Here is a 27,396-nt window from a genome sequence, read left to right as displayed (position 1 = left end):
CATTTCACCGACGAAGCAGATGTGGTTGGGCGAGATGAAAGTTTGTCGGTGCCACACCTGCGAGTAATACCGCGCGATGGTGTAATGGTAAGGCAGAAAGCTCGTGCCAATCAGAATGAATTTCCATCAAACGAGTGTTCAATTTGGAAAATTAAACACGGTGCTCTAATATGTTAACGTAACGCGCTTTATTTTAACTGTAAAAAGTGCATGCGTGTGGTACGTTAATATTCGTTAAAAACTCTTTAAATTCGTCCAGCTTGAAGCTTTGCTTAATTGCAGATTTTATCGCTTTTGCGATACTCTCACTACGATTGACGTGTACCCGGTAGTTGTTTGAAGTGTTTTAGTGTTTTCTCTTTGATTGATGCCGCGACAGTAGGCTTGCCTCATTTACATTTACACTTTCCGGGTGGGGCAAAAAACGAATGCCCATTCCCAACTTCGCCAGTGTCTGTCCGTGCTGCCTCGTATTCGGTAACGTTCTGCTAACTGTTTTCGCTGCCAAACACATTTCCGGCTGACGTGTCTGCTAAATTTTACATTCCCACTAACAATCTATTAACTAACCCGACGCCGTTGACAAGGACACGGCGGCCTCGCCGGAACGACGACAGGACGCCCGCTAAGGGCCCTGACAATCGTCCGTAAACATGCGAACGAATCGGCCACGCAGACCCCAACCCACGACCAGGAGCTCGAGCCCACCTCGGTTGGTGGGTGGCCGGAAGCGAACGAAATACGATCCCTTCATGCTTCCTGGGCATTGCGGGCCACATCGAAATTGGCCACCGTTGGTTTGTGCCCGGTGCAACTAAATTTGCAATCCGCGTGCTCGTAAAATCCCTTTTTTCAGATTCTCCACCCTTCGAGCTTCATTTCAACGCCAGCGCACCCAATTCACATACGCTCGGGCTGCTCTTACCGTGGCGCGAGTCGAGTTGGCGAAAATGGCAAAGCCGTCAGGAAGTTTTGTTTATTTGTTGTCGGATTTCGAGAAACGTCAATATTTACCATCCGGAAGCCAACCGCTCGCGGAGTTCTCGCAAGTCAACGGCCATCACACGCGCGCCACACCGTTCGTGCAGTTTTCCCGAAAATGCCAAACCAAAAACGCGCCAACCCACACACAACCCAGGGCGTGGAAAAGGGGAACCAGTATCGATTTATTAAAATATCCCTCCGGATGGTGTGAATGCTGGTGCTGCCTGGTGCTGCCTACCGTTTGCCGTCTTGCGCGTTTTCTGTCGCGTATGCGGACAGCGTTCGGGTGTCGCGGAAACACCTTTGGCGGGCTCGAACCGAATAAACCACCCCGGGAAGGATTAAGGTGGCCGGGCCGAGGAAATTGATTCGCGCCGGGATAAATTTGTCGCAACAGCGCACGGGGCCCGCAAATCCCATGGCGGTGTGGCACTCGTGGAAATCCGGCCGCCATAAAGTATTAATGAGCGAGTAGGAGCCTCACGATAAATTCCGTGATAAATGACACCATTTACCATAAATTATGAGCCTTTCATACTGTTCATAATTCTCGTGCCACCCAACGGAAACTCATTCGAAACGAGCATTCGGGAGGGTGGGATGGTTCGTGCTTCGCGCCCGAGGGTATGGGGGTTTCTGCGCCTTTTGCCCCAGCCAAGAAGGCTTCCAGGGCTCGCCTTGTCAGCACGAAAGTGCACTCGTACCGCGGGGCTAAGGAAGCTAACCCATAACCTCGGAATGTGGCTCGCCGTAGAGGTGGAAAATAATAACCTGCGCCGTAGGTGGGGCGAAAATTTAATGCCCGAAAAATACGGAACATCAATCGAGGAGTGGCCGTGGCATGCCGTGCCGTGGTACTTTGGCAACCGATTATACACCGTACACTTGACGTACGGGAGATAACTGTGGGAAAGCAAAGGGCATAAAAAATCCGTCCTAGTAAGTGCTCGCAGTTGGTTGTTTTTGGAGCTAGTGCCACTTCCTGGTTCAACGTATAAGGGCAAAACTGAGCCCGCTTTCCAACGCAGCTCCTGTGGTGCCGCTAGCAGGATCTAAAGGGTTAATGAAAGCGACCACCTGCGAAGGTGGAAAATTGCTTACGGAATGAAGCATTTCCCGGGATCCCACTCGGGGCTCGGCTGGTCAGTTGGGTAGGGTAAAATGATCCCACGTCTGGTTTTCGTTCGCAGTGTTCCCTTCGTGTTTTCCTGTAGATTTGGTGCTGTGAAAGCCGTTACCCCATCCGATCCGATGTGGTGGGTGGAATGGAAAATAAACCACCCGAAACGGCAGCCCCCTGCAGCGGGTCGAGCACGAGGCCAAAGCTGCTAATAACTGTTATTTCTCTTCGCCACCGTTGAGGTTGTGCTCTTTGGTTTTCCGTTTCTTGTTTTTTCTCGCCCGTTCCCGTGCGGCCGCTTGGCCATCGTGCTGGCGGTGTTCGATAAACGGTTCGGGAGCTCGGGTAGCCACACAGAGGGTGTGGAACAGATGAAGACGAAGTGAAGAAAAAAAAAACGTTAAACACCGACGATGGCTCGAAACAAACGGATCGAAAATGTGTTGCGAAAGGAAGAAAGTGGTACAATGAGTACATGCAGTCTCGACCTGTCTCTTGGCTAACCTCGTCTAATACCCATCGAACAGCGCAACGTCGACGGGGTCGGGACTGAAAACCAAAACCAGAGCAACCGAACTCGCGTTCCATGGAATATCCTCACGAAGCTGCTCGGTTGGCTTTGAAGGATTTAGGTTTATTGAATTTTATCACGAAGCCTCGTTTAACGAAAACACGTTCCCAGAACAGCCGGCTTCCTTGTCTATCCTGTTATTGTTTCTCTCGCTTTGTTACACTTTGTGCCGCTCCGTGTGCCTCTGGAGCTTGCTACGGCTCTTCTAGTGACTAGTGTTGGAGCGAATGGTGCTGGAGCTCTTGAAACTATTCCATAGTGAGCCATTGTGGACTGGCTTTTGGCGTATTTTGACAGTTTCAAATCGTCGGCGGGTTGGGAGCATTCCAGCCAATACTTTAATGCGATGTGGCGAATAAATCGGTATCGCAAGGTACATGCACGAATTCATGCATTCATGCTGCTTCAATTCGTGCGGGCGCCTTGTTTAAGGGCATGCTCGTGGTTTAACCCATTCCGAGTTCGATAGCAATATGTTTCAGGCTACCAGAAAGAGTGCAATGTTTTTTTTTCAGTTCAAGAAAGTCTATTGATTAATCACATGATATTGCGTGCGAGCCATAATTTGGATGAGCTGTCTGGGTCGTTGGTAACAAACTGGAAGGTGGTGCAAGGAAGCATGCATCAGAGTACATTTTATGTTTTCGTATTTCAATAATTGTTGTATTAAAAAGCTAACAATTCACTCTAAACTAGTGGTTGGGTAATAGTCTTTGAATTAGAAAGTATATCTCATCTTTGCAGTAAACTTGGTTCAGAATTTTTGCAGCTTAAAAGCAAATAATAGGAGTTTTTGATAATTTAATACATTATCAACTATAAAAAATTGTTCATTTAAACCTACTGGACTGCAATGAAGTGAAGCACGTTTTCTTAGTCTATTGTTCTACTTGGCCGAATCGAAACGATTCTCAGACGAATCTACGCCAAGAAACAACGTCGTTTGCTCAGCACTTAAGAAATTAATCAATTGTGCTAGACCGAATCGAAATCGGCCAAACGGATAGAATATCCGCTTAGCCGGCCCTGGGTTGTCCTTGCTTGCGAGCCACGGTCGCTATCGCCCGTCTGTCACCGATGCCATTGGTTTCGAGACGGAATTTCCTAGCATCGACCTCGGGACGAGAGAAGCAGCACCTGCTCCGTCACGGCGTAGTTGCCGCATTGCGTTGCGAGTCCGTCCGTTGAAGGCCGGATCTCCTTCAGCGCTCCTCGGTCGTGCTTCAAATTAGTGTAAACGTCGTCCTGCCCAATGCCGAACCGCTCCACTGGAGCGCCGGGAGACGTTCGGTGCTGATTAAAGTTTAATGCAATAATTAAGTTCTATCAACTCCAGCTCTGTCGTCGCTAACGTGAGCGTCCGGTGGTGCCTGGAGGTGGGCCTGGCGAGTAAGACGATCAGGCGGGATATCTATTAACTTTTCAATATCGTTCCAAATCCAGGGTCTTCCGCCGTCCCTCAGCGTTAGTTTCGGGCGCGTGTTGTCGCACGCCAACGCGCCTCGACGGCACGACATTGTTGCTTGTTTTCGTTGAAAAGTTCAATCTTCAGCAGGGCAACAACACGATAAGATACGCGCTGCTCGGGAAGAAATGGCGGTAACGCGGGAGAAGTCACTTAATACGGTCAAGAAAAATAGCTCGCACTTGTTCCAGCCGGTCAGCTTCACCTGATCCCCGGCTCAGAGCCTTGCGGTACCGCGCGGCTCTTTATAAATAATCCAGCCTTTTCGCTGTTGTAGCGGCTCGGAACACATGGACCGGTACCGGCACGCCCAACCGGATACGTTCCGCATCATCGGAGAAAGCTTTTAGTTTCTGTTTCATTGGGAAGTGGCACTGTGTTTTTTTTTCTTCTTGCTCGCATGTTTTTCTTCGTTTCCACACCGAGCCACCCGCCATTCGGTGCTGAACGCTTGTCAGTACATAAAAGGGCTGGAAAGCAGAGCGAAATATAACGCAACGACAGCGAAAGGTCCTCCCGACGTTGCGTAGGCTAGGCTTCCCATTTTTCTAAGACAATTTAATATTGCACCTGTTCCACTGTCATGCTTTCGAGAGGCTCGCGATGCGGAGGCTTTGCGTGAGGGTAGCTTGGTAACTCGGCCCTGTACGAGCACACGCTGTGTACGAAGACACCAAAAACACTCGTTGGGCGTCAGGAAAATGGAAATCGCTGGGGAAACTATGACGGAGTGGGAAGCACACACCGAAGCCGATATTATACATCTGCCTTTCGAGGTGAGGCTGATATTCTAAATTGGATGTTACGGCAGCAGTGTACAACGTGTACTTCCAGCACTGGATCGAGCAAAAGATGGAATGTGTTTTGTCACAATGTTTTGTTTTTCGTTCGGTTTGCTTTTACGAGCAACGAGGTGTGCTGAATTTTTCTTTACATTGCTATAAACCGTACAACTATGGCTTGCAAAGTTGGTGTCTTTTTAGATCGTTACCAGAGCAGTTGCGGCTCAGGATACGAATATTATTTAACGTAAAAGGGAAGCTTTGTATTTACAATTCAAATCTCGAACGAACAATTATTCAATCAGCTTTTGCAGGAGTGGTTTTTTTTTTGGATTTTTTATGGTTTGACTTACATTATCAGGCAAAAGAACGTTACACACAAAAACCGTACTTAAAATGTCCGCCATAGCTATGCATGCGGTGTGTGCATAAGCATAATTGTTTGCAGAACGATAAAAAACGATGCAGAGAAAACCAACCCCGAAACTAACGATTTGCTCCGCTGATCTTTCGCTCACAGGTTCATGTGTCTTTGCTCCAACGTTGCTTATTCATTAGTACAGTTTCGGGTTGCATGAGAAAATGGCCAAAAAACGAAACAGGAATAAAAGCAATTGAGTTTAACCTCGTTGCGCTGATGCAACCAATGTTGCCAGGAAAGATCCGGGGAAAAAATTGCCGAGAAAGAGGTAACGCGGAAAAACACACAATGCCGAAAGTGTGTGTACGAAAATTCAAAAAAAAAAAATTAACCCACTAGTAAAACTGAAAACAAAACGGAAAAAAATAATTATAATGGATGCAGACGAGCAGAAGCGCATGTAGAAGTTTTTCGTCACTGAATGCGGGACCGTTGGGCAGATTGGGACTGGAAAAAGGACTCAGCTGAACGGGCAGCGCCAGGCGAAGAGGACCCACCGTTCGGGCAATCGTAAAAGGTAGCAAAAATAGACCAAATAGGATCAGGATAAAATATAGCAAGCTTTGCCTCGTTTTATCGCATCGTGTTGCTATGGAAACGGGCAGAGAAACGAACGGATGGAAAGCGCCCGCGAAGTTGGCCGGTGAGTCTGCGAGCTTTATGCAGAATTGTGAATACACTCGTGCATGCATATTCATAGGGCCTACGATGGCAGTTCATTGGTTCACGGTGGCTTCTGAGCCATTTCGACAACGGTTGGACAACGATCCGCAATACCGCGGCCCGGGCGAGTCGAGTTGATGGAGTGCATGCATAGTTGGGCGCGAGTGCGACTGCCCAATGCTGCACCGCCGCTTTCGAGAGCCCTTTCAGCTGAAACGAACCCGTGACCGGTAGACACGGCAAAAGAGCAATACGGCACTGGAGCTAACCAAAAAATGGAAAACGCCTGCATAAAGATGGAAGTGTGCGGAAAAGATTAGCCAGTCACGGACACAAGCTAAAATAGTTTTACCAATGTCACGTTGATATGTCATACAAAATGCTGGTGTATATGGAGAGAAATTGTGCATGTTGCATTGTTTAGATGAACAGTGTCCAATCGTCATTGGTGACGTATTGGCATTATTTTCTCTGATTGCTTAACGTTTGAGAAAGTGGCATGCACTTGCTCATTAAGTGGCTTATGTTGTGTAAACACTTGTTGAGGAAAATGTGTTACATTCCATTTTTCATGACTATGTCGTTTATACAACATTATTTAATCTTTAATTCATACTATCAACTCATCATTTAATGATAATGGAGGCAGTGTTCATTGATTTAAATATTACGCAAATAATCCATTCATTATCTTAAGTTACATTAAATAGTGTTTTTTTCGAAATGAGTATTGCAAATTATCCATTGTTTAAAAGAAGTTTTTACTTTAAAGAAAATGAAATGCGTGTATCTATTCTACACTTGTTCGGCTTTACAAACCCATGAGCCTCACAAAACGCCATTCTGTTGGAGTGTTGGGTTTGTTATGGCTTTATTATTGACTTTGGCTCTACTACAAAATGCTGCAATCGTATTAATGCTTCGGAACATTCCACAGCAAACTGAAACATTGACTATTCCAATGCATATTCCCCACAGCTTGGCAGGAAAGCGATCGAGATTTTCCAATCAATTTACAAAATTAACAATTGTCAGCAGTCTGCTCAGTGGCAACCTCTGAAGTGCGCGAGTCTGAAAGAGGCCGCTAGCCAATTCTCCTAGCAGCCGTACTTGATAACGACTTTCGTTTCCACATTTTGTACTTGTACCACCACACTGGATACAGAAAAAAAGCCGCGGTCTTAAGAAGTAAGATGCTTTTCGGTACCTTCCTTCTGCTCCGCTGGATTTAACGATTTTCATCCGTGATCTGCATAACGAGTAGCCATCGATCGTCTCGGCTCGGGAAGCGGTTGCCGTCATTGGCAGCATTCTTGCTATCGTTAACGCCATTGTATTCGCTTCGAGGTTTGGCTTGGTACGAAGTGATTCGTACGCTCGTCGTGATATCGCTGTGAAGTATTCGTTGCTCAAAAAGGTAAAAAGAAGATGGAAGAAACATGGTTTTCGTGCCTTTTTCACTCGTTTTCAGCACGGACATCTTGAGCCGCGACGCTCTCGTGATTGATTTTGGTAGATTTAGGTGTCAAAATGTTGATACATACTTATCGCTACTGTTGAGCGGCCCTGTTGTGCGTTACCAACACAATAATTTAGTCAAAGAAACTTGTTCCTCGGTCTTTTGATCGTTTCTAAGTTACAAAAACTATTTTTTGTATCATTTATTTGAACACATTTTTCTCTTTTCTTTTATTTTATATATTAATACAGCAAGGTGGGGTTTGATTCGAATTTGTTTCGATAAAAGCCCGTTGTAGTGTTTCCAAAAGAGACAACAGTACGTGAAATACCATGATTTTCAACAGTAAACTCGATTTCTATCGAAAGTGAAATGTAAAAATGTAGCTGAATGTGTATTAATGACATATAATAAACATAAGCAAGACAAATACTACCAATTTATCGATAAAAATATAAAAATATATTTAAACCCCCAATCGTCGATGGTAGCGAAGTGATACTAAGTACTTCTTTAGCTTAGCCTGACTATCATATTTTGAGCGTTTCACAAAACATTGTTTAGTAAAGTGAATGTTGTAATTTAATTTTTTTTCACATCCCAACTTGAAATCCACTAGACGTCTCCATCGCAGGGGGATGTATTTAATTGCTTATTCGTTTTTAATTATGTAAAATTAAAGTATTTCAAAGCGCTCCTAACAGCAACATTGTTTAAAATATCATTGTTATAATATTGAATAAATGTATCATAATATGTATGATACAATGTATAATAATATCTGCCAATAATGAAAACAATAATAATAAAATATATACATTTAAAATTCGCCATGCGTCTTCACTGAACTGACGCGTTAAATAATATGCATTTGAAATTACATTACATTTGAAATTACAAAATGGTGGAATGAACTTTGCAGTGGTAAAATGATATAAAATAGAATGAAATAAGAACATAATATTTGACGCGAACATTCTATGCTTTTTGAATAATATTATTGCAATAAAAAAATAACTTCTATATAACCCACCAGGCGTCTCCATTGAAAAAAGTGCCTAATAACATTTTATGTAAATTAGAGTTGCAAAATTTTTCAAAGTACTCTGCTGTGTCACATTAACAACCATTGAAAATAAAATAAAGGCGAAGCTGATATTTACAACAGTTTGAATAATAAAATTGAAATGCTAAAATATCATATATTGGTAACCCACCAGGCGTCTCCATTAAAGTGAGGCGTAAATTACTTGCTTGAATTTAATTTAGCAAAATATTGAGAAATATTGAAAATTCAACAATTTATTGAATTTTAGATTTGTAATGTAATGGTATGCTATTCTTGGAAATTATAATACGATTCGTTGAAGTAATAGACGTTGTTTGTTCAAGTAAATTAAGAACAACTGAACCAACTGAAATCATGCAACTACGCGAGTAAGCTACGCCCAAAATATACAACGCCCTTGATCAAACAAGTGCCCTACAGCGTATCTCAGCATCTCACCACAAAGCGGCCCCTTTCTCTCATTGTTGCACTTATTTGTTGCTGCCGTTAAATAATCCTCGCGGAACCCCAACCGGTGCGAGTATTGGCAAAACGGGCCACAACCATGTGATGGGTCACGGTGGTAGCGGTTCGTGGTAGTGAGTAAAATAAAGCAAGCTCTAAGACGCCAAAAGGCGGTAGGCGAAGGCAAGACGCGACCACTACCGTAAGAGTTTATGAAGTCGGGTAGTTTGGGTGCTGGAAAGCCGCACGTTCGTGCTCAAGTGTGAGAGCGCGGTGGTTTGCTTCACGAGCGCGATGGCAGCAGTAGTCAACAAGATGATTACGGTCCCCAGGGCGAGTGAGCCCAGCCAGAGATCAGAAATTGCCTTCCACGGCTGGGGGCTACACTCTTTCTGATACACGGCAGACGGCGTCGGTTCCACTCCACATTTCGACTATAACAACGTGATTTACTTTCTCGCCACGGCACTGAACGGCGGCAATAAAACGCGTCGCTACGCCACGATGGCGGCCGGGAGCTCAGTAACATTATCAGATACTAGAAGCACTGGCTTGGAATGATTATGTGCGGGAAGGAAATTTTCATCCCACTTCGCGAATGCGAATGAACCAACTGATACGATGAATTTGATGTTCCTGCTAGGTTACTAATGAGCGTAACCTTGCCCGGCTCATCGCAAACGGCGAAAGAGGTTTCGAGGCGCTATCAACATAAGCTACATGGTTTCTCGAGAGAAAGAGCTCCACTGCCGCTGCCATCATACGATCAGACAATGGCAATGAAGCAAGTCTTGGGCAAACCGTGAATTAAACCATTACGCACAAAATCAAGAACAGCCGTGGAATCTATTGTAGTGGAGTTAGTTTCGGCTTCGGTAAACAAAGCGTGAGTAAAATTTACTTTGTGACATACATTATTCTGTGTTCACAGCGCAGTTACGCAACGTAATTAAAGAGAACGCTTTCCAGGTGGGTGACTTAATTAATAGTTAATGTGTATAAAGTACTACAACATTGTTGCGAGGATACAGGGGTTACGAGGTTACTTTTACCATCGAAACAAAGCGGAATTATGCTCGTTTTCCTTTTAAAATCTGCATCATGCTTTTCAACGGTAGATAAAATTATCGTTGCACTAGCCACGGTTGCAGCTTTGGTTCATTAAAGCTACAGCGATTAAGCTCAACGTTGAGAGAAACGTAAATGGTAAAAAAAAAAAATCCCTCCCTAACGTGCAACGATGTCATCCACATCAACCTTTGTGCAGGTTTCACACCGACATGCCTGCTGGTTTCTCACCAAACGTACGAGTACCGCTCCATCTAATGAAGCAAACATGAAAAGCTTTCATTATCCTGCTACACACGCAAAAAAGTGGATCCGAACCAGCGACGCTTCGATGGCGCGTTGTTCAAGTGGCGGCTAGTGGCCCTCGACGCGAAAAGATGCAGATCCGTTGTTCGGTGATCCGACGAGATGAAGCATATGATGCCTGATCCGGCCGACACGCTAAGCTCACCCGCGGCTGGGGCAGAGACAATGTCTGTGAAAATTGAGACAACCGGTGATGAGTCGCCGCCACTGCAGGTAGCTCAAGAGGGCGTCCTAGTGTCGAGTTAGCATGAATGCGGGTTATTGCATCCACGAGACCGCCTGCTAGCGTGCATTCGTCGCTCGAGTTGGCGGCCAACGCAAAGAAGCGAGTGCATGTGCCAGGCGAAACGAGACGCCCACCATGGAGAGTTCGCAATTTCACACAAGTGGTTTTGGGGGGTGAAAGCGCTATTTTTGGCATGCCCACAGCACAGATGCTGCATATAATGCTAACACGAAACCGGGCACGGGAATGGCACCACTCGACACAGTCGCCTCTGAAACCGTGCTGAGTGGGGCTGAAGGATGAACAGCAACAAAAAGAAAAAAAAACACGAAAAGAAGCTCCCACCATCGCAAAGGTTAGGACAACGAAGGGATAAACCGTGGCTGGCAGCTGTCGGATGGGATGGGCAAAAAGAAACCTCCGCTTGCCTGTCGATAGCGAGATAATAATGACGATAATAACGATAACACAACCGCTACCAACCACCGCTAGTGCCGCCGGGGGTATCATCACGATCGTCCAGTCGAACGAGCCTTTACTCTCGACCGGCGACCGGAAGGGACCGTGCGCCTGAGCTCGGAATGGATAGATTCACCCCGAGTGTGATGGATAGTCTCCGATGAATGGACGGGTCCGTCCGTTCGGCTCGGTCGAGCCATTGTGCTGCGGCTTGCGCCACTGGTTTCCGGTCTGTTTCCGCAAAAGCTCGTAGCGAGTGGCGAAGGGAACTGGGCACACTATCACAACTGGGCACAGTAGGCGTTTGTGAGAATTGCCTTTGTTCTGCCGTTTAGTTGCGCTCCATTTTGCGCTTAATTTGCAGCATTTTTTCACTTAAGTTCACGCTACGCTGCGTGAGCGCTGCGGTAGCTTTATTAATCGGATCAAAATGTATTACGTTAATCGCGTTTCTTTGATTCTACGCATTGAAAGTTTGCTGTGATGGAACAAAAGATAGGGCAGCTTATACGATTTGGTAGCTATCCAGGAGACCAATAGCTGGTTAATTGATACTGCAGCTTGATGAGCGAAAAAAAAATCAAAAGGTTGGAAAATTCATTGAAAACAACACAGGCTTTGAGATTCAACAGTTATACCGAACCAAGTCCTTTTAACGGTTTTGTAGCATAATGCCAGTAAAACTCTAGTCCAGTGTATGTGTGGCATTTCTTTAACATAAGACTAGAGCAGAATATTAATATCAGGTACTGGGTGCTCCTGGCTTATTCTAAGTGAATAAAAATTCTGTTCCAGTCACACAAAGCTTTTGAGTAGGTTGGTTTCTTTTCGTCGAGATTTCCGCTATACAGAACGTTCGTCGATAGAAATTCATTACCTGCATCTGCACGACCATAGCAATTCCAATTTGGTGCAGCTGCATTTTTGTTTTCAATTTTCAGAAGTGAAATCTTTTGTTTGGTTTCCTACACGACGTAATGCTTATTATTGGTGTTGCATTCAGTTCAAAGCATTCCCAACCCAACAGGTTTGTCCACAGATTTCCTATGAAAAGTCTGATTATTTATGTGGCAGTGCTCGTTTGCTAGAATTTGTTATGTACCATGCTAGCTGTAACCAATATATTAAGGGATATTGGTTCGAAATCTTGCATTCGTAGAACAGACTCGATTCGAGAAAATTGCAAAAGTTTTATTCAAGCCATTCCCGGTACATAAACGTGTCGCACCTAACCAACGCCGAGTGGAAGCTACTCTACCTTATGGTACGGTGTCTACCATACCGGGAATTCCGTCTACGTTACCTGTAAAGCATTTTCATTGGGTTTTCTCACCTCCGCTGCCTTTTTCCGTGGTAGTAGTGCGTAGGTTCACCTTTGACCGAATTTTGAAGTACGATGGAAGTACATTTACCCTTTGGCTCTACCAAGCGTAAGGCCTATATGATGTCGAGCCAGCGCACGTTGGAGCGAAACGGAAGAATTTAATTTAAAACTTCTATAAATTATGCTTCTTTTATGGTTCATTTTTAATCTACATATCTCACCGGTGCCGGTAGCGCTCACGCAGCGTTTCCGTTCTCGCAGACACCGGTTGGGGCCACCGTAACAGCTCATTTCCGATGCTCACCCTGTATGACCAGCCTGGAGGGTGTACGGTTGAGCGATCTGCCGAGACCCGCAGATTGCGCCCCGCGGGGAAAGTGAGCGAGAAAACTCGGTCACACGCTGGTGAAAATCAGCGCTGGCCAGGGGAGGTTTGTAAAATCATATTTACCTATTAGCGAAGCTCGATCGGAGCCCCACGCACGGCGGTCTACCATGCCTACGGTGTCGATAATAATTTTCAATCCTGGCAAGCCCACGCGCCCGCCGGGATGACTGCAAAGTTTTAATTAATTCACCTCGACCTGCGAACAGACCAACAGGGTCAGGGAGGGGGAAAACAAAACGACGTTTTCGACGGACCGTGACGGAAATCGACATTCGGTTCGATGTAGTGACTGTCCGAGCGTGCTCTCAACAGGACTCCGGCAGCTGTCAATCGTGACGCAATGTAACCGAATTCTTCGAACAGTACCAAACATTCAGTACGCAATGCACTGCGTCGCCTTTGTGCTCTGTTTGGAGTAGAACTCTGCATAAAATAACAGCTTGCGGGTGATAACATTTTGGCGTTTATCATTTTGAAAATCGTTGCGAACTTTGCAATCTCTGAAACAAATGTCTCTTCTTTTTCCAACGGCACACAAACATACCAGCGAGCGTACACAAAGAGTTTTCCAAGCCATTATAGCAGGCGGATTTTCCTGCCATCTCTGAAATGTCCGTTTTTATCGTCCTATTCGGTCAAACCAGGAGAGTAAACAAAGCAGCTGCCGTCATTTCTTATTCAGCTTTATTTATTGATCCATGAATGCTTCTCCTGCGTTTTATTCTTACCTGTTCCGTTCACGTTTTGTCGAGAGAAGGAGTATTTGTTTGGCAATTTTGGAGGTTTGTTTGTTTGTTCGTTTGGTTCGTAAATTGTTCTTTGAAAAAATTTTCGAGAAAAAGCGGTTCTGTAGCATGAGCTAAATTTTAATAGCCCTCCCGTTCCGTACGAGTTGGAGAGGATTTGAACGATTGCGTGATATGGCGTGGCAGGCATCGTGTGAACCCCTAATGGATAGTGAATTCCTGCTCACAAAGGATACAGTTTTGAAACAAAAACCCTGTAAAAACCCTGTGAGAGATGCAGTGCTTGGTTACGTGAAATGTTGCAAACGTTATGAATATGTCGTGGTGAGAAACCTAACGAACATGAAAATTGCATTTGATGTGGTCGACCATTATCGGTGTTTTCACCGGTCACAAGCCTCAGGGCTTCCAAAATAGTGAGTAGAATAGATGCATCAATCGATAATGGCTGTTGATGTTGATTGGTGTATGGTAAATGGCAGTGTGGTTCCGCAAAAGTAACCACCTGTTTCCAGGGTACACCAAAACCATTCGCAGATTGTTCAATTGATTCAACGTGTGGACAAACCGAATTTTGGTTTTAGATAGTAAAAAAGCTGCCATGTCAGCTGCGAGTAGACAAATGATGGCAGCATTTGCCGACAATTGTTAGTGCCGAAAGTTGCTCCACCATAAGGATCTGAAATTTATGCATCATAAATACATTTAAATGTATCGTACTAACATTTTTCTCACTTCATTTAATATCATTTCCAACTGGAAAGACTTTTTTGAAACCTTCAAGCATACTCCCCGTTTGTCGAACATGAAACAATTGGGCTCGCGCTGGTACGGTCGCCAAAAGTACATTGAACTGTGAAAAAATGACTCGCCTTCTGGGGTTTCCCTTTCGTCCGCCCAGCCGGTGAACACGTGTACCCATAGCCCCACCGGTAGGGAACTGTCCGGGCCCGAGAACATGGTTTAAAAACCCCACGTTTTAAAATGAGTTTACAAACTACCGCATCCGTTGCCGCTACCACCGTGCACCGTTGGGCTCTTATCGACTGCCCTGACATCGTTCACGTGTGGCGAAGAATGAATGTGACACAAGAAAATTGGATTTGTCCGACGACGACCGCCGGCCACGACTCTCACGCTGCGTCCCGCAGGCACCCGCACCGACACAATGAAGCACTGCCATTTGCTTATGGTTTATGTGTCGTGTTGTGTAACGTTGAATCTTGCCCGGTCAACGCTGGGCAAACCTCTCCCGTTCGCTCGTTAGGGGGGCCTAGGCCTTCGCTTTTCGACCGCCCGGCGCACGGCGAGGAAACCGTGCAGCTGCAGTGCAGAACATGTCATGTATGCATCAGACATCAGCAACAGCAAGCGACGGTGGCCGCATCGCCGGGTCAGCCCCGAACAAACGACATGCATCAGCGTTATTAATGGGCGACATTTCAATTTCAAACTGTCCCGGGGATACCGCTGGTTAAGTGATTAGCTCTGGCTCGACCGCTTATTGGCAAGCTTGGCCGGCTTATTCGGGTCGATACTTTTGCTCCAAAGCGTGTTCCAGCAGGTGGCAGCCCGGCATGGCCATGTATAGGGCGGGACGGTGTCGTTTTGGGATTTGTACACCGTGTATGCGAGTGCGGCCCTATTTGCCGGTACACACGGCCTAGAAAATTAGGCCAAACGGGCTCGTGCATTGCTGGCGTGTCGTGCATTGCATAAATTTAGGTACGCTGCGTACGCTCGAGACGAAACGCATTCTCTCGCATTCCGTTCGTCTGCAGTTGTAAAAGAAGTAACTAACGCGCGTTGCACGCGCGCGTGTGCATGCAAGTTGAGGCAGCAAGGTTGAATTTTGGCCATTTCAGTGCAATCGTTTGGAAAATCCGATAATGCTCACGCGCCACTCACCGTAACCGGTTGGCGAAAGTAAGTCCCGAGGCCGAACAAAGCTCGCGCGCTTTTGTTGATCGCGAATCTGTATTATTAAGTGGCAATCTGTGCCTGGTGAAATCTTCTCAAAATCATCGTTTCCTCGGATCTATCCAAACTCGATGGTGAAGGAAGCGTTTCCACCGTTTCCACCAGACCACCACTCGTGGTAGCCGTTTATAATTCATGCTTATTTGGCGAGCTTGTTGGATTCGGTGCCGTCTGCCACTCAAAACGTCTGCCTGCGTCTGTGTCGGGTAAGCGCAAAAACTGGCTGAAAGCGACTTTGCCAGTCCGCACGACAGTGGTGTCGTCCTGTGATACGCGGCACGGTATCCTAGAGTACCGTTCAACCGCTCGCGGGCTTCGAAGAAACTCGCTCGCATTCTCGAAGCCACCAGGATACGCCGAGGCGAACGCGTGCACTTGCGCCAAGGGAGCGAGCGAGCGCCATTATCGGATAAATATTTATTCATTTATTTATATTTTCATTTCTTCGCATTGCTCGCGCTTTCCCCCGCGTGACCGTGCGCGCGTGTTCGGGCGCTTAGTGCGGGCGCGTTATTCCCTCGCCCGAAAAGCGATCCGTTTTCCCGAACGAGCCACCAGTCGTGCGATCCACTTTATTTGGAAATTCATATTTTATTTATTTATTTTTTCCCTAACTTTCTCCCCTCCAATCGACTGTGGATCTGGATTGTCCTCGGTCGGGGCTGGCCTTCGCCGACGGGCGCTATGTTCTATTGTTTCGCCTTCGAAGGCGCGCAGTTAGTGCCCGTCGGCACGGCCACGGCAAACGAAAATGATCCCCCGTTAGGGCTGATTGCGTTTTTATACGCTGCCCGAAGAGCCGCCGTTTGCCTGAAGGGGCCTGCTTTGGCTGGCAGCTTTGGTCAAGGGCGCCGCTCAGCGGGATGCCGAAGTATGCAAAAAAAAAGATTTCACACTCCATCGATAAGGGCGGCTGAGTGGCCATTTGATTTCGTCTTATCGTGCTCATTTTTGTTATTCACGATAAGGCGTCATCAGGGTGGGTTTTTGCCAGCAGTCGCATAATTGTTGAGTCGACGCGATGTCCGCACGCGTCGGTTCTATTTGTGTTTTGCATATTTTGGCGGCGTTGGGTTTGGTGAGGGTTTTTTTTGCCATCCCCCCCAAATTTGTTTGATTACCAACGTATCTTTCAACAACCGAACGAATGTCCTAACAATCTAACAAAAGTACAATTTGTGTTGAGCGATTGTCGAGATTGCGTAATTGCGAAACACATTTGGCGAATTTGGGTGTTTCGTAGGCGTTAGGCGTTTGAAATTGCACACCGGAAGCACCGGCGTCGGTAATCCTAGTATTCGGAGCCAACGCTACCGTTTGACCCCCACCAAAAAAGGTGCCGCTGATGCGCGGGTCGATTCGATAGTTTTCCCGGGTCGGGTTTGCGTGCGGAAAATCGACCCACCTCGGGTGCCGCGTGACTCGCTGCCGGCATTCGAACGCGGGAGCACAAAAACCCGCGCGTTGCACATCGTACATCATTGGATTTATGCTTATTTATTATTCCATTTCACGTATCTGAAAGCAGTAATCGCTCCAGTCTGCATATTGATGTACTCGCGCACAGCTCGATGCCGGCCTCCGTACAGGAAGGAAAATCGTTTTCTGCCATTCCCACCATTGGCCACCCTGCCCAGCCTGTTTTTGGTGGAGGTGATGGGGAAAATTTGAAAAATCACCATTCGACCACCGAACGCAACCGGAAGCTGGCGCTTGTACGTGTGCCTTCCCGGGAAAAACGGAACGCCATAGCGAGCGTGACGCCGGGGGTGCATTCCGGATGATTTAGCCCATTTTTTACGCTCCCAACGGGGGCCGCGATCGAGCACTCCGAGTGTGTACAGGTTCCTTGCCGGGGTTTTTGGCGGGGGGGCACTCCGAAAAATGCAACGGAAACACACACACTCGAGCCACTCGCCTGTCCGCTATCTTCAAATCGTGCCTTTTTCCGGGTGGCGCACGAGCCGCTGGCACCTGTACCAAAGCACGACGCTACTGGGCTAGCCAATGGTCACGGTAGTTTAAATTTGCAACGCTCCAAATCCCGAACCCTGGGGAACTGGGGGTGAACGCTAAATCTCCTCTTCCAGCTACCATTTCACTGGAGCTAGGGCAGATCCTTCGTGTCGCCCGGATCATCACGTACCGGGGTTACCGGAATCCCTGTGAGTCCGGTAAGCGCTGCTGGATGCACTCACCGCTCTAGCTCTCTGGTTGAGGCTGAGCCGGATTCACCGGCACACGAGAATGGTGCGCGCAATCTAAATGTATCTACAAAAAAAGGACTCGCACACACAACCACACACCTTGATAGCAGATGTTTAACAACATAATGGAGTTGGGAAAATGGATTCCGGCACGCTCGCTACCTCATCCATTACGTCAAATAATTCAAATCTATTCATATTTCAGCCCTGGCCCTGCATCACGCCATTCGGCAACGGAAAAACGGAGAGCAGCGCACTGTTGTCCGGTGCACAGAAGAGCCCGACACCATTTGCCACACGCGTAAGCAAACCGACTTGGCATCACGGAGCTCGCCACCCGTCGGAAGATGGGGCGATGGTTTAATAAACGTTTAGTGCAGTTTTTCCGACCACCCCCATCCCCACTGCAGGGTGGCTTGAGCTGGTAAATCGTCGGTACCATTCTTTAAGCCACCCGAAACGGAAACGAAATGCGCACCGGAACCAACTGAGGGTGCCATCGCTCTTCCGGATGCCAGGTCAGTTGGCAGAGAAAGCGAGCAAAATTTATGTAAATAAACTTCAAGCCAGCCTTCTCATCGCCATCGGATCCATCGTACGACCGGACCGATGCTCGTGCTATCGAAAGAATCAGCTGTTGAATACCCGACCCACACCCGTAACCGGGAGATGAAAAGGTTCCCGAGGCTCACACCGAGCGTCGGCTTGGTGTTCAAGCGAAGGTCGCTTAAATACGGAGCGTCCGACGCGTCCGGTCGTTTGGTTGTTGTTTGGCAAGGAAAGCCAAATCGCCTTATCGAAACGGTTCGATCTTCGGCGTTGGGCGTTCCATTTAGAAAATTGCACGTATCGGATACCCATTCGAGGCGGATAATGTAACGGCTCCGTGTTTTCCCGGTTCGCTCGGGGATACGCACGCAACGACATGGGCTTGGGATCCTACTTCCCGTAAAAGATCTTCCCGTACGCTGTGGGCTAGTGGCTGGCGCTGCGCTGCGAGGACAATTAAAGCAGGAATTTACGGATCTCCAGCCCAACGGTCGGGGTGGGTTTTTATCGACGCCTCGGTGCTGTCGGTGTGACGGCTTGCACGTCCCGTCGTATCGGAAAAATCTCGGGCAAACGAGGCCCGCTAGCGTGGTGTGTAATTTGAAGGTAAGCTAATTTGCATGCTAAAGCGAAATCTGATTAAAAGCACCCCTCGTGGGTCGGGCTTTTACTTCTCGTCTTTGGCCATCGGGCACGCCCACACACGCTCCGGGCGGTTTCTTTCCTGCTCTGGAGTGAGCTGTTCGAAGAAACACTCTCCAAAAGGGGGGAGGCTTTTTCCAGGCCCCAGGAAATATCTTCCCACACGCGTGGATTTGCACCCCAGCAGAATGGGGCGAGGCTGGGTGGAAACTCGCACACACACACACACACACACACATGTGGACCGCTTATTAAGTAGCCCTTGTTTCAGAGGGAATTTTTGTCCGAATTATGCATTCAAATCATGCCCGGCTACTCGGGAGAATTCAATTAGTATCGATCGTTGGGGGAAATTTGTGTGTATCGCCGGCCGATACACGGCCGGCTCGGGGCTCCAAGCCGTTGAAGTGGGATTAAAGTGGGATACCCAAATGCAAGGGTGGGAAGGCTTTCTCCCAAAAACGGATTAGGGGTTAGGGGCACCCGTCTTCGCTTTGCTGGCGAGTGGGAGTGAGATGGTCAAAAGCAGCAACAACAAACCAACAACGGGGAATAAAAAAAAGGGCTCACCATTTAATAATAACTTTTTACCCTCTCGCATTCGAAACGGGACCGCTGCTAGGGGCAGGATTCGGGTCCTGCCTGCCCCGAAGCCACTCCAACCCGAAGCGCCCGACTGGTGGAGCGAAAGTTGGCTAACTTTCCACGCAAAACGACACTGCCACTTGAAGGCGTGTAATCCACTCGGAAAGTGTGCATCGCCGCAAGGGGCCAACCGAAGCGGGGTTGCTCCGGTTCGCAGGTAGCGCAGCCCTAACAAAAGTCCCCAAACTGTCACTTCAAGACAGCGTGGCAGCGAAAGAAGCAGCATCCTTCGTTCTGCCACCGAGCGCGGCCTAGTCACTTTCATCAAAACAAAAAGAAACGCCCCGAGACGGTGGTTGTGGTGGTGGGCAAAAGTGAAAGCACCCCTCGCTGCACGACTGCGGCCAAGGTGGGAGAAGGACGAAGGAAAAAAAAAACAAACAGCTCCAGCAAAAACTTTCACTCATAAAATATCTTCATAAAACAAACCATTTAAGCTCTTCATTTATCACTCGACTGTCCCGCTGCGAGGAAGACGCGTTCGTTCGGGAGGAAGCGCTTTTTTTTTTCTTGCTCCCTTTGCTCACGCTGTGTGGCGTTATCCTTTGCGTGTGTTTGTGTGTGTGCGTGTGTTTGCTTGTCATTGCAGCCGCTTTTGTGCTCGAGGCGGACATCTTCATGCCGTTTGTGTCGTAAAACTGTGGCGTACGGCGTAAAGAAAATCACCCTACCGGGGGTCGGGCACGGAACGGGCTTGTTAGCCGGTGGACGGTGGGCCACGAAATCCTGCACAATCTCCGTCAAGGATGCTTGGGTGCGAGAGAGAAAGAGAGAGAGATAGAGAGACAGAGAGCTAGATATAGGCGATCTGCGCGAAGGACCCTTAGTGGGGTAGTTCAAGGAGCCTCGGGGCCGAACGCCGGGGTGATGAACTTTTCTTCGCCGTTCGTGGCCACAACTTTGCGCCCGATGCAAGCACCCAATCGCGGGTCTCATCGTGGGCAGGCTGGGGACGACACCTGGCGGAACCTCGGAAAATCGGAAAAGTAAAACTCAAATAAACGCTCAACCTGCCCGGTGGGTTGGGTGCGTCGTGTCGGTTGCCGATTTCTTGCGCTTGTTCACGAACGAACCACCGGTGTTTACCGGCGCTTGTCCATTCCGGTAGCACCGTTCGAGTGCCTGGCCTTAGGCAGTTCCCGAGCAGTGCCTTTGTTCTTCTCGCGCGACGTGCTTTCCTCTCGGGACCTGCGCCAGCAGTGGGCATTTCCGCACGACTCAAGATTTAAGGCAATCGCTACAATTTTATGGTATTCTTTGCCAAGGTGCTGGTGCACTTTGCAAATACCACCGGGAAACTGGAGGCGATCCCCCGAGAGCAGCAAGTCGGCTCTCTTCTGGTCAGACGGCAAATGGTCCTGCAGGCGGAGCGATGCACGGTGACAGTAAACTAACACCGACGGGACGCCTTTGGGGCATGGGATTAAATTGGGGACACATTTTCTGCAGCAACCCGCACAATTTATTCAAACAATTTTCTTCATGCAAACTGGCCACCCAGAGGACACGAGCGGGAGCCATACACACATCCACCCGGGCATACCGAGCAGTCAAGTTAACCATCGACGAGCTGCTGCTGCTGCTCGATGGCATAGCCGACGGGAACGACACGGCAACCGACAAGTTTGAGACTAAATTCCTGCTCAAACAATGCTCACCCGTCTTGAAGTATTTTCCGACGGCCAGCCGGTGGAGCAAACACGAGACTGGCCAGAGGCCGCTGCAGGCGTGCTGCGCTTTGCCACGGTGCACTTTTTGCGAGAGCCACCTTTGCCTCGCACACAAAAGGGTGCCTTAGCTTGGGCATCATCTTGGGAACGGTTGAGTGCACTCGATCGGAAGTTATGCGTTGCAACAGACGCTCGCAGGGCGCTCCGGTCGCTCGGTCGGTTGTCGAATGAAAGTGAATCGTTTTGGCAGATGCTGTGCGCCTTGTTTAATAACCTTTTTTACGGTAATCACACCGAAGGCGGATACCAGGCCAGTGTCAATATCGTCTCGGCAAACAAGCTTGCGGTGTCGGCCGTTGAATTTGGCTAAAAGCTTTATGATATTTTTCTTTTTGCTCTCGGATCGGATCCATCTCGTTCCAATGAAGAGCAACTCTTCTTTCTGCAACGTATTTGTTCTACTTCGTGTGATTAGGCGCTTTTCCGAGATCTTGTTCTTTTGCCGACTAACAAAGCATATTGGTAGACATTTCAAGCTATCTAAAACGACAACAACCAAGAACCTTGCTGAAATCGGATCTGAAATCTCGACCCAACGGCTTGGAAAGCTTCTTAACGGTGTCTTCTACCAGTCTCACGGAACCCCGGTGGGTCGGATGATAATAATTAAGCATATTTAGCGGGCAAATAATTCCGGCTCCTTCCAGTTCGTCTCTGACCGACCTTTCACCCGACACGACGATCTATTATAAATCATGGTAAGTTTCCACCCACGGCCATCCAATGCCACCCAACGCCTAGGCGTCTGTTACTAACGATGCTCGTCCCATGGCTGGTCGTCGGCGTCCTTGCAGCACGAGCTTGAAGTTTACGTTGAAAAATGGTCTTTAATGTGAGCGTGGCTAGTGCCGGTACTCGGTCGCAACGTTTCAGATGGCCACCCAGCAACCAACCTTCGTCAGCCGACTAACCGACTCGCTTTCTCGGTGCCGATGGTGAAGAATGAATCCAAACCGGGTCATACCGAGTTGCTGTCAGCCCGAGCTTCCATTCCGAGCTGCACGAATCACCGGGTGTCTCTAGCAGCAGCACAACCGCTGGCAAATCAATATCGGACCCGGTGGGCCGTACCAAGCACCGGTGCCATGGGGCAACCCCGTCAACCCTTTCTCGGCCAGATAAACGATGTGTGTGACACTAGGCGTTGCCGTTCAGCTACCATGCCTACGGTGCCACACTGCGGGGTCATGGATCGCACCAGACGGAAGCGCCGTTGCAAATGCGAACGGGTGCCGAATCTTGCAGCTTATGAACCTGCCAAACGGAAATTGATTTGGAAGCACGGTGAGCTGGGAAGCCTCGAACCATCTCGGTGGTGGTGGGCGGTTTGTTTTTGGCGCCTGGCACACATAAGGCGTCGATCCGGGCCGGCAGTCGATTGCAGGATTCGATTGTTGTGCATAGTGTGCTCGTGCGCGACCAGGCGCCTCCATCGGCTGCGGCTTAGTGTAAATATTTGCACGGGCATACCCGCCGAGAGGCATACGAGCGAGAGCGAGAAAAGAAAATAAAAACCAAAACGCAAAACTAAACGGGCGCGCACACCCCAAAAACAACAACAACAACACCATCACCCCCAGCCTGTGGGTGGGCGGAAAATCTTCTCAAAGTGCTCCTGCATCGCAACGGATCAAATGCTGCGGCCCGAATCTCGGGCTTTGGCAAGTTTGATTGGTATTCCAATAAGTGGCAGCCGGCTTTAAGCTGAATTGAGTTTTGATACTCCCACACGAGTTGTGGGAGGTGGTGGGTGGCTGTGCTTTTTCGCCGGTTTCTCGCCTATTTAGGAAAATTGTGTAGCCTTTGCTGCGTGGCCATCTGTTCGACTCCCGACTCGGTTGCCTCGCAGCCCTTGTGTTCCGAAGTGTTCGAGTGGCTGGAGTGGTCGTGTTGCTCTTTTTCTTTTTTTGTTCTCGCTCTTCCGAGTAAAGAAAGGAAGTTTTCAATTTGTAGTCTCTACCCGCTCGAATAGTTTCCGGTCGGAAAATTAATGCGGTTAGCGAAAGCTCCCTTCACCGTGAGGATTTTCGTTCGCTCCTTTGCTCTGCTTTTCGTCGCTCTCGAATAGCATCATTTTTTTTTTTAGCGTCATTTTTATATTGATTTTGCTCACTCGTTCTCCGGACGACTCGGGAAAATAAATTCCATTCCACTCCCGTTCCTATCCGAGCACACCTGCGGCGAGGCCGCGTATCCAATCAAAATGTGTCACGCTCTTGACTTTTCAGCCTTTCCTCGCAGGGTAGAGAGCTTCCGCCGCTTGCACCGTGGTGGCGGATTTTCTCGCACTTCACCCAGCCTGGTGCGCTAAGTGACACAGGAAATTGTAACGCAGAGGAGCCGAAGTGGAAATGAAATTTCCACCGAGACTCGTTACGACTCGTGTGCCGCGTACTCGACGCGTCTCAGCCTGAACCGAGTTGTACGCGTGACACGCGAAACGTGGCTAACCGAACCAATCAAACACTTGAGGAAAAATTCATCTTTTTCACGTCGGCACTTGTGGCTGCGGCGGCGATGGCAGCGTTGGTGGTGATGGTGGCCGATTCGGGGCACCGATGACAAATGGAATGTAAACTTCGCAAGCTTCTTCACGCGGGTGAAAGTTTGCGCGCCTGCCTCGCCGGAAGTGGGCACCAGGCAGCAGTTGCGCAAGTGCGCCAATTGAATAACACTAACGAACAAATCAATCAATGTCCGCCCGAGCGCCCGAGCACGTCGCCGATTTCCGCCGAATATGCTTTGCACGGTGGCGTCTTCTTGCACGTTTTCGCTTTGATGGTACGTCGCGGCCGGTGGCTTCTGCGAACCAGCCCTAACCGATGACGAAAATGAAGATCTCACAGACGCATGGGCGCACGCAACTGGACGGAAATAGTCCCATGAGCGAACTACACCAATTACCCATGCTCTTCGGGGAACGATTACGGAGCGATTGCAAGGCGATGCTCGCTGATTAGCACCTGTTTGAAGGTGCTTTCTTTTTGCGCTCCGCAAACAGACAGCCTCGTATCTCCGTTGTGCTGCATTTTATCGTACGAGTACAAGATGATGTGAGGGAACGCAAAAGAAAAAAAAATAGATCTAGATATCCGCGCATAATCGAAGGCTCTTGCGAAAGCGTTTTCCCCGAAAGACACTACACATCGGCAGGAATCCTGCACCAAACGGAAGGTACACGCTGGTATTAATTATGCAAACAATGCCATGAATAATGGTTCCACACAGCCTGGCGAATCATTGTCGAGCGAAGGGCCTTGAGGCGTTGAGGCGTTGAGGCTCAAATTCCAATCCTCACGGAGGCAAAATTCCGCTGCCTTCGTCCAGCCCGTCGTTTATCGATCATCATCATGCCTCGCACGATGTGCCGTGTGGTCCTTTCGTCCGTCTGCGTAAGCACGAGCTCCTCTGAGGCTTGCCACGGAACCACATGCGGAGCACGTCCGGAGAGGGCACAATTTTCGTCAGCAATATTTACGGTCTTTCGGCGCACTTTCAGCACACCCACAACCCGGCCATCGTCGGTTTGACCGCGTTTCGAAGGATCTCTGCCTCTCTGCTCCGGCTGGGGGCTAAAGCAACCCGTTCGCCTTACGCGAGCCGAACCGCTCCTTATCAGTGGGTCGTTATCGGTCCGCACCGCTCGCCAGAACGCCATTGTGCTGGGCTGTGGTTGCAACATTAAAAATGCCGGCAGATAGATTAAGGCGGCTCGCACGATAAAAACGAAACCGAGCGCACATAAAAGCAGGCCCCATCCGATGCGATCCGGGTGAACCGGAACCAGAGAGCGAGTGGAAAGGCAGAGAAAAAGAGACCAAAAAGCCACCGTCCTGTGAGACAGGAACAAGGGCAGACAGGAATGACCCCAGTCGCCTTCAGTCGGGGAGACGGATGCTGGGCCTCGGGTTCGGGTTTTTGCCGTGTGCGCAAACACATCCACAGCCAACCACGGTTCGGTTGCTGGAGCGGCACAAATAGCACGGCCATAAAATGCAGTCGGAAAATTCGCTGACGGCCGCCGTGTTCCGGAAGGCTGCAGCGAACACCGGCAGGCGGTGGCGAAAATCCGCACAAGTGAAAGGTTAAAACGAACGGCAAATATTAAATCAAATTGTCCGCTCCGATGAAGCAGAATTTCGGCGAGCCGGGGCGCACCGGGGAGCACCGGGTTACCTCAAGCCGTTAGCCCCGCGAGTGTGACGTCAGCGCAGGGCGGCGAAACAGATGTTTGCCCCCGAGCTTTGATATACTGCAGTGCATCGGATCAGGTAAGATATATGGCTGTTTGTTCATGATTTGTTGGGTTTGCGACGCTTGGCTGCCCCGGATGTGCGACGCACAGCCGGCCGGCTGGCCGGCCGACCGAATCGACGTGTTTTGCGGAGGCAGGGCCAGCGATTTATTAGAAGCCGGAGCAGCACCGAGCCTGGATGGCGTGCAGCACCTTCGAGAGGGGGCTGCAAAAACCCGGCCAAATCTATATTTATATATGCAACTGCAAGAGCGCACCAAACCTGACCGGGCGTTAAAGAGGACGAGCCTTGCGCGTTCACATTGGCCAATCGGCACCCCGGCACGTATTGGGCTCCGGTCCGTCTGTTGATTTTCACACGCGAATTAATCAAACATGCCGTGGCCAGGCTACCGGTCCGGTCTGGTGCTGGTTCTCGGTGCATTCCGAACGCGGTGCCGGTTTCCGATTCGATAACTCAATTAGCAGGCGCATGCATCACCCGGGATGGTGGGCTTTTATATCGCATCCTAGCGGGTCATCTTTAGCTAGGATGCGGACGCAAATCGACCCCAGCACATCGACAAAAACGAGAATCGGTGTTCTGCTGGGACTGCAGAAATTGATCTCCAGCGAAGGTACACCGCCTTTGCGGGGTTTTTATCGGCAGGAAAATGGTGAATAAAATAAGCCTGCGACAAGCGCGCGCCACGGGGATGCTTTAAAGGGCTCGCCAAAAAGCAGTTTGAAGGCCACCAGCCCACCCTACGCAAGGGTGTCTAATTAGTCGTGTTTCATCACGGCTCAGCTTAGCGAGCTAATGCGGCTCGGATGATGAAACGTTCGTCGCTACCAACGCTTGCCAGGGTGAAGCAACAGCGCTGGTTTTCCTTTTAATCTCACCTCCCGCTCGAAGGGACGAAGAGAAGTTCGTTAATCCCTGTGGCCTCGCTACTTACCTGGATCGTCATCGTCCTCCGCCCAGTCGATTTGGGCACGGGCGAGATTAGCCATCATCATCATCAGCAGGGCCACCATCATCAGCATCAGCGAGCCGCCTGATGCCGGGTAGCATCCCATGGTGGCGCTGCGGATCGTGGCTTTGGGGCGGATTTTCCAACCACGTGGGTGCGTACTGTCGTGAACCGCCACCACCGACGCCGACGACACGAAAACGGTTGGGTCGGGGTCGGGGTCGGGGTCGGAAGATATGGGCGCGGACGTACCAGACGATTTAAAACTCGCAACAAATCAACCGGAGATAATCGCGTTTCAACATCATTTCTCGCGCGCAACACGCCACCCACCACGCACACTTGCCGGTCGCACACACTCGCGCGCACATGTACTGTGGGGGGAGGGGGGTGGGAGAGAGACCGAGGTGGGTTTCTTTTTCACACTTTCCACGGGTACTTTGTTTGCCGATTGTTACTCACGCCAAACGGAGCAGTGATGGTTCCGCGGGTTCACTGCATTTCTTGACGCACGACAGCACTAAAACACTAACACACACCCACTCACGTACGCATGCACAAAAAGGATATTTTATTCACGGCGTGCTTCGATTAGTGCGATCGGGAAATGCACCCACAAACACACACACATACACACGCACGCACACAAACACTCGCACGAACGTGCAGGAACTGGGTTAAGCAGTTAAGTTAAGTTACCTGTAAAAAATGAAAGAACAAAACCTTTACGTCATCGTTCAGCGCATGGCAATGGCAGCAAACGTGAGCCTAAATGGTGAGTTTAATTCGCTAGCCCCACAATAGCACCATAAACACACACGAGCACACACACACACACTCATCACATCCTGGGGGCCATTGTTTTCCCTCGTTTTGAAAGGGGCCAGCTAGTGCAGTTGCTCACAAATTGCACCACGCACGAGCTGCACTCAGTTGGCTC

The 27,396-nt window shown here is 49.0% G+C and overlaps 1 protein-coding gene across 1 annotated transcript in view; it reads right to left on the bottom strand.

Moving 5' to 3' along the window:
- Window positions 1-26,562, bottom strand: part of LOC128732301 (uncharacterized) — an 81,808-nt gene extending 55,246 nt beyond the window's left edge. The window contains exon 1 of the mRNA XM_053813635.1: window positions 26,442-26,562. Within this exon, the coding sequence (XP_053669610.1) occupies window positions 26,442-26,562 (121 nt within the window). The remainder of the gene's footprint in view (window positions 1-26,441) is intronic.
- Between the last annotated feature and the right edge of the window lie 834 nt (window positions 26,563-27,396).

The sequence above is a fragment of the Anopheles nili genome, chromosome 2, assembly GCF_943737925.1.
Source record: "Anopheles nili chromosome 2, idAnoNiliSN_F5_01, whole genome shotgun sequence".
Classification (NCBI taxonomy): domain Eukaryota; kingdom Metazoa; phylum Arthropoda; class Insecta; order Diptera; family Culicidae; genus Anopheles; species Anopheles nili.
Note: the sequence above shows the minus strand (reverse complement) of the source record. Positions and strands in the feature narration are given on the sequence as shown.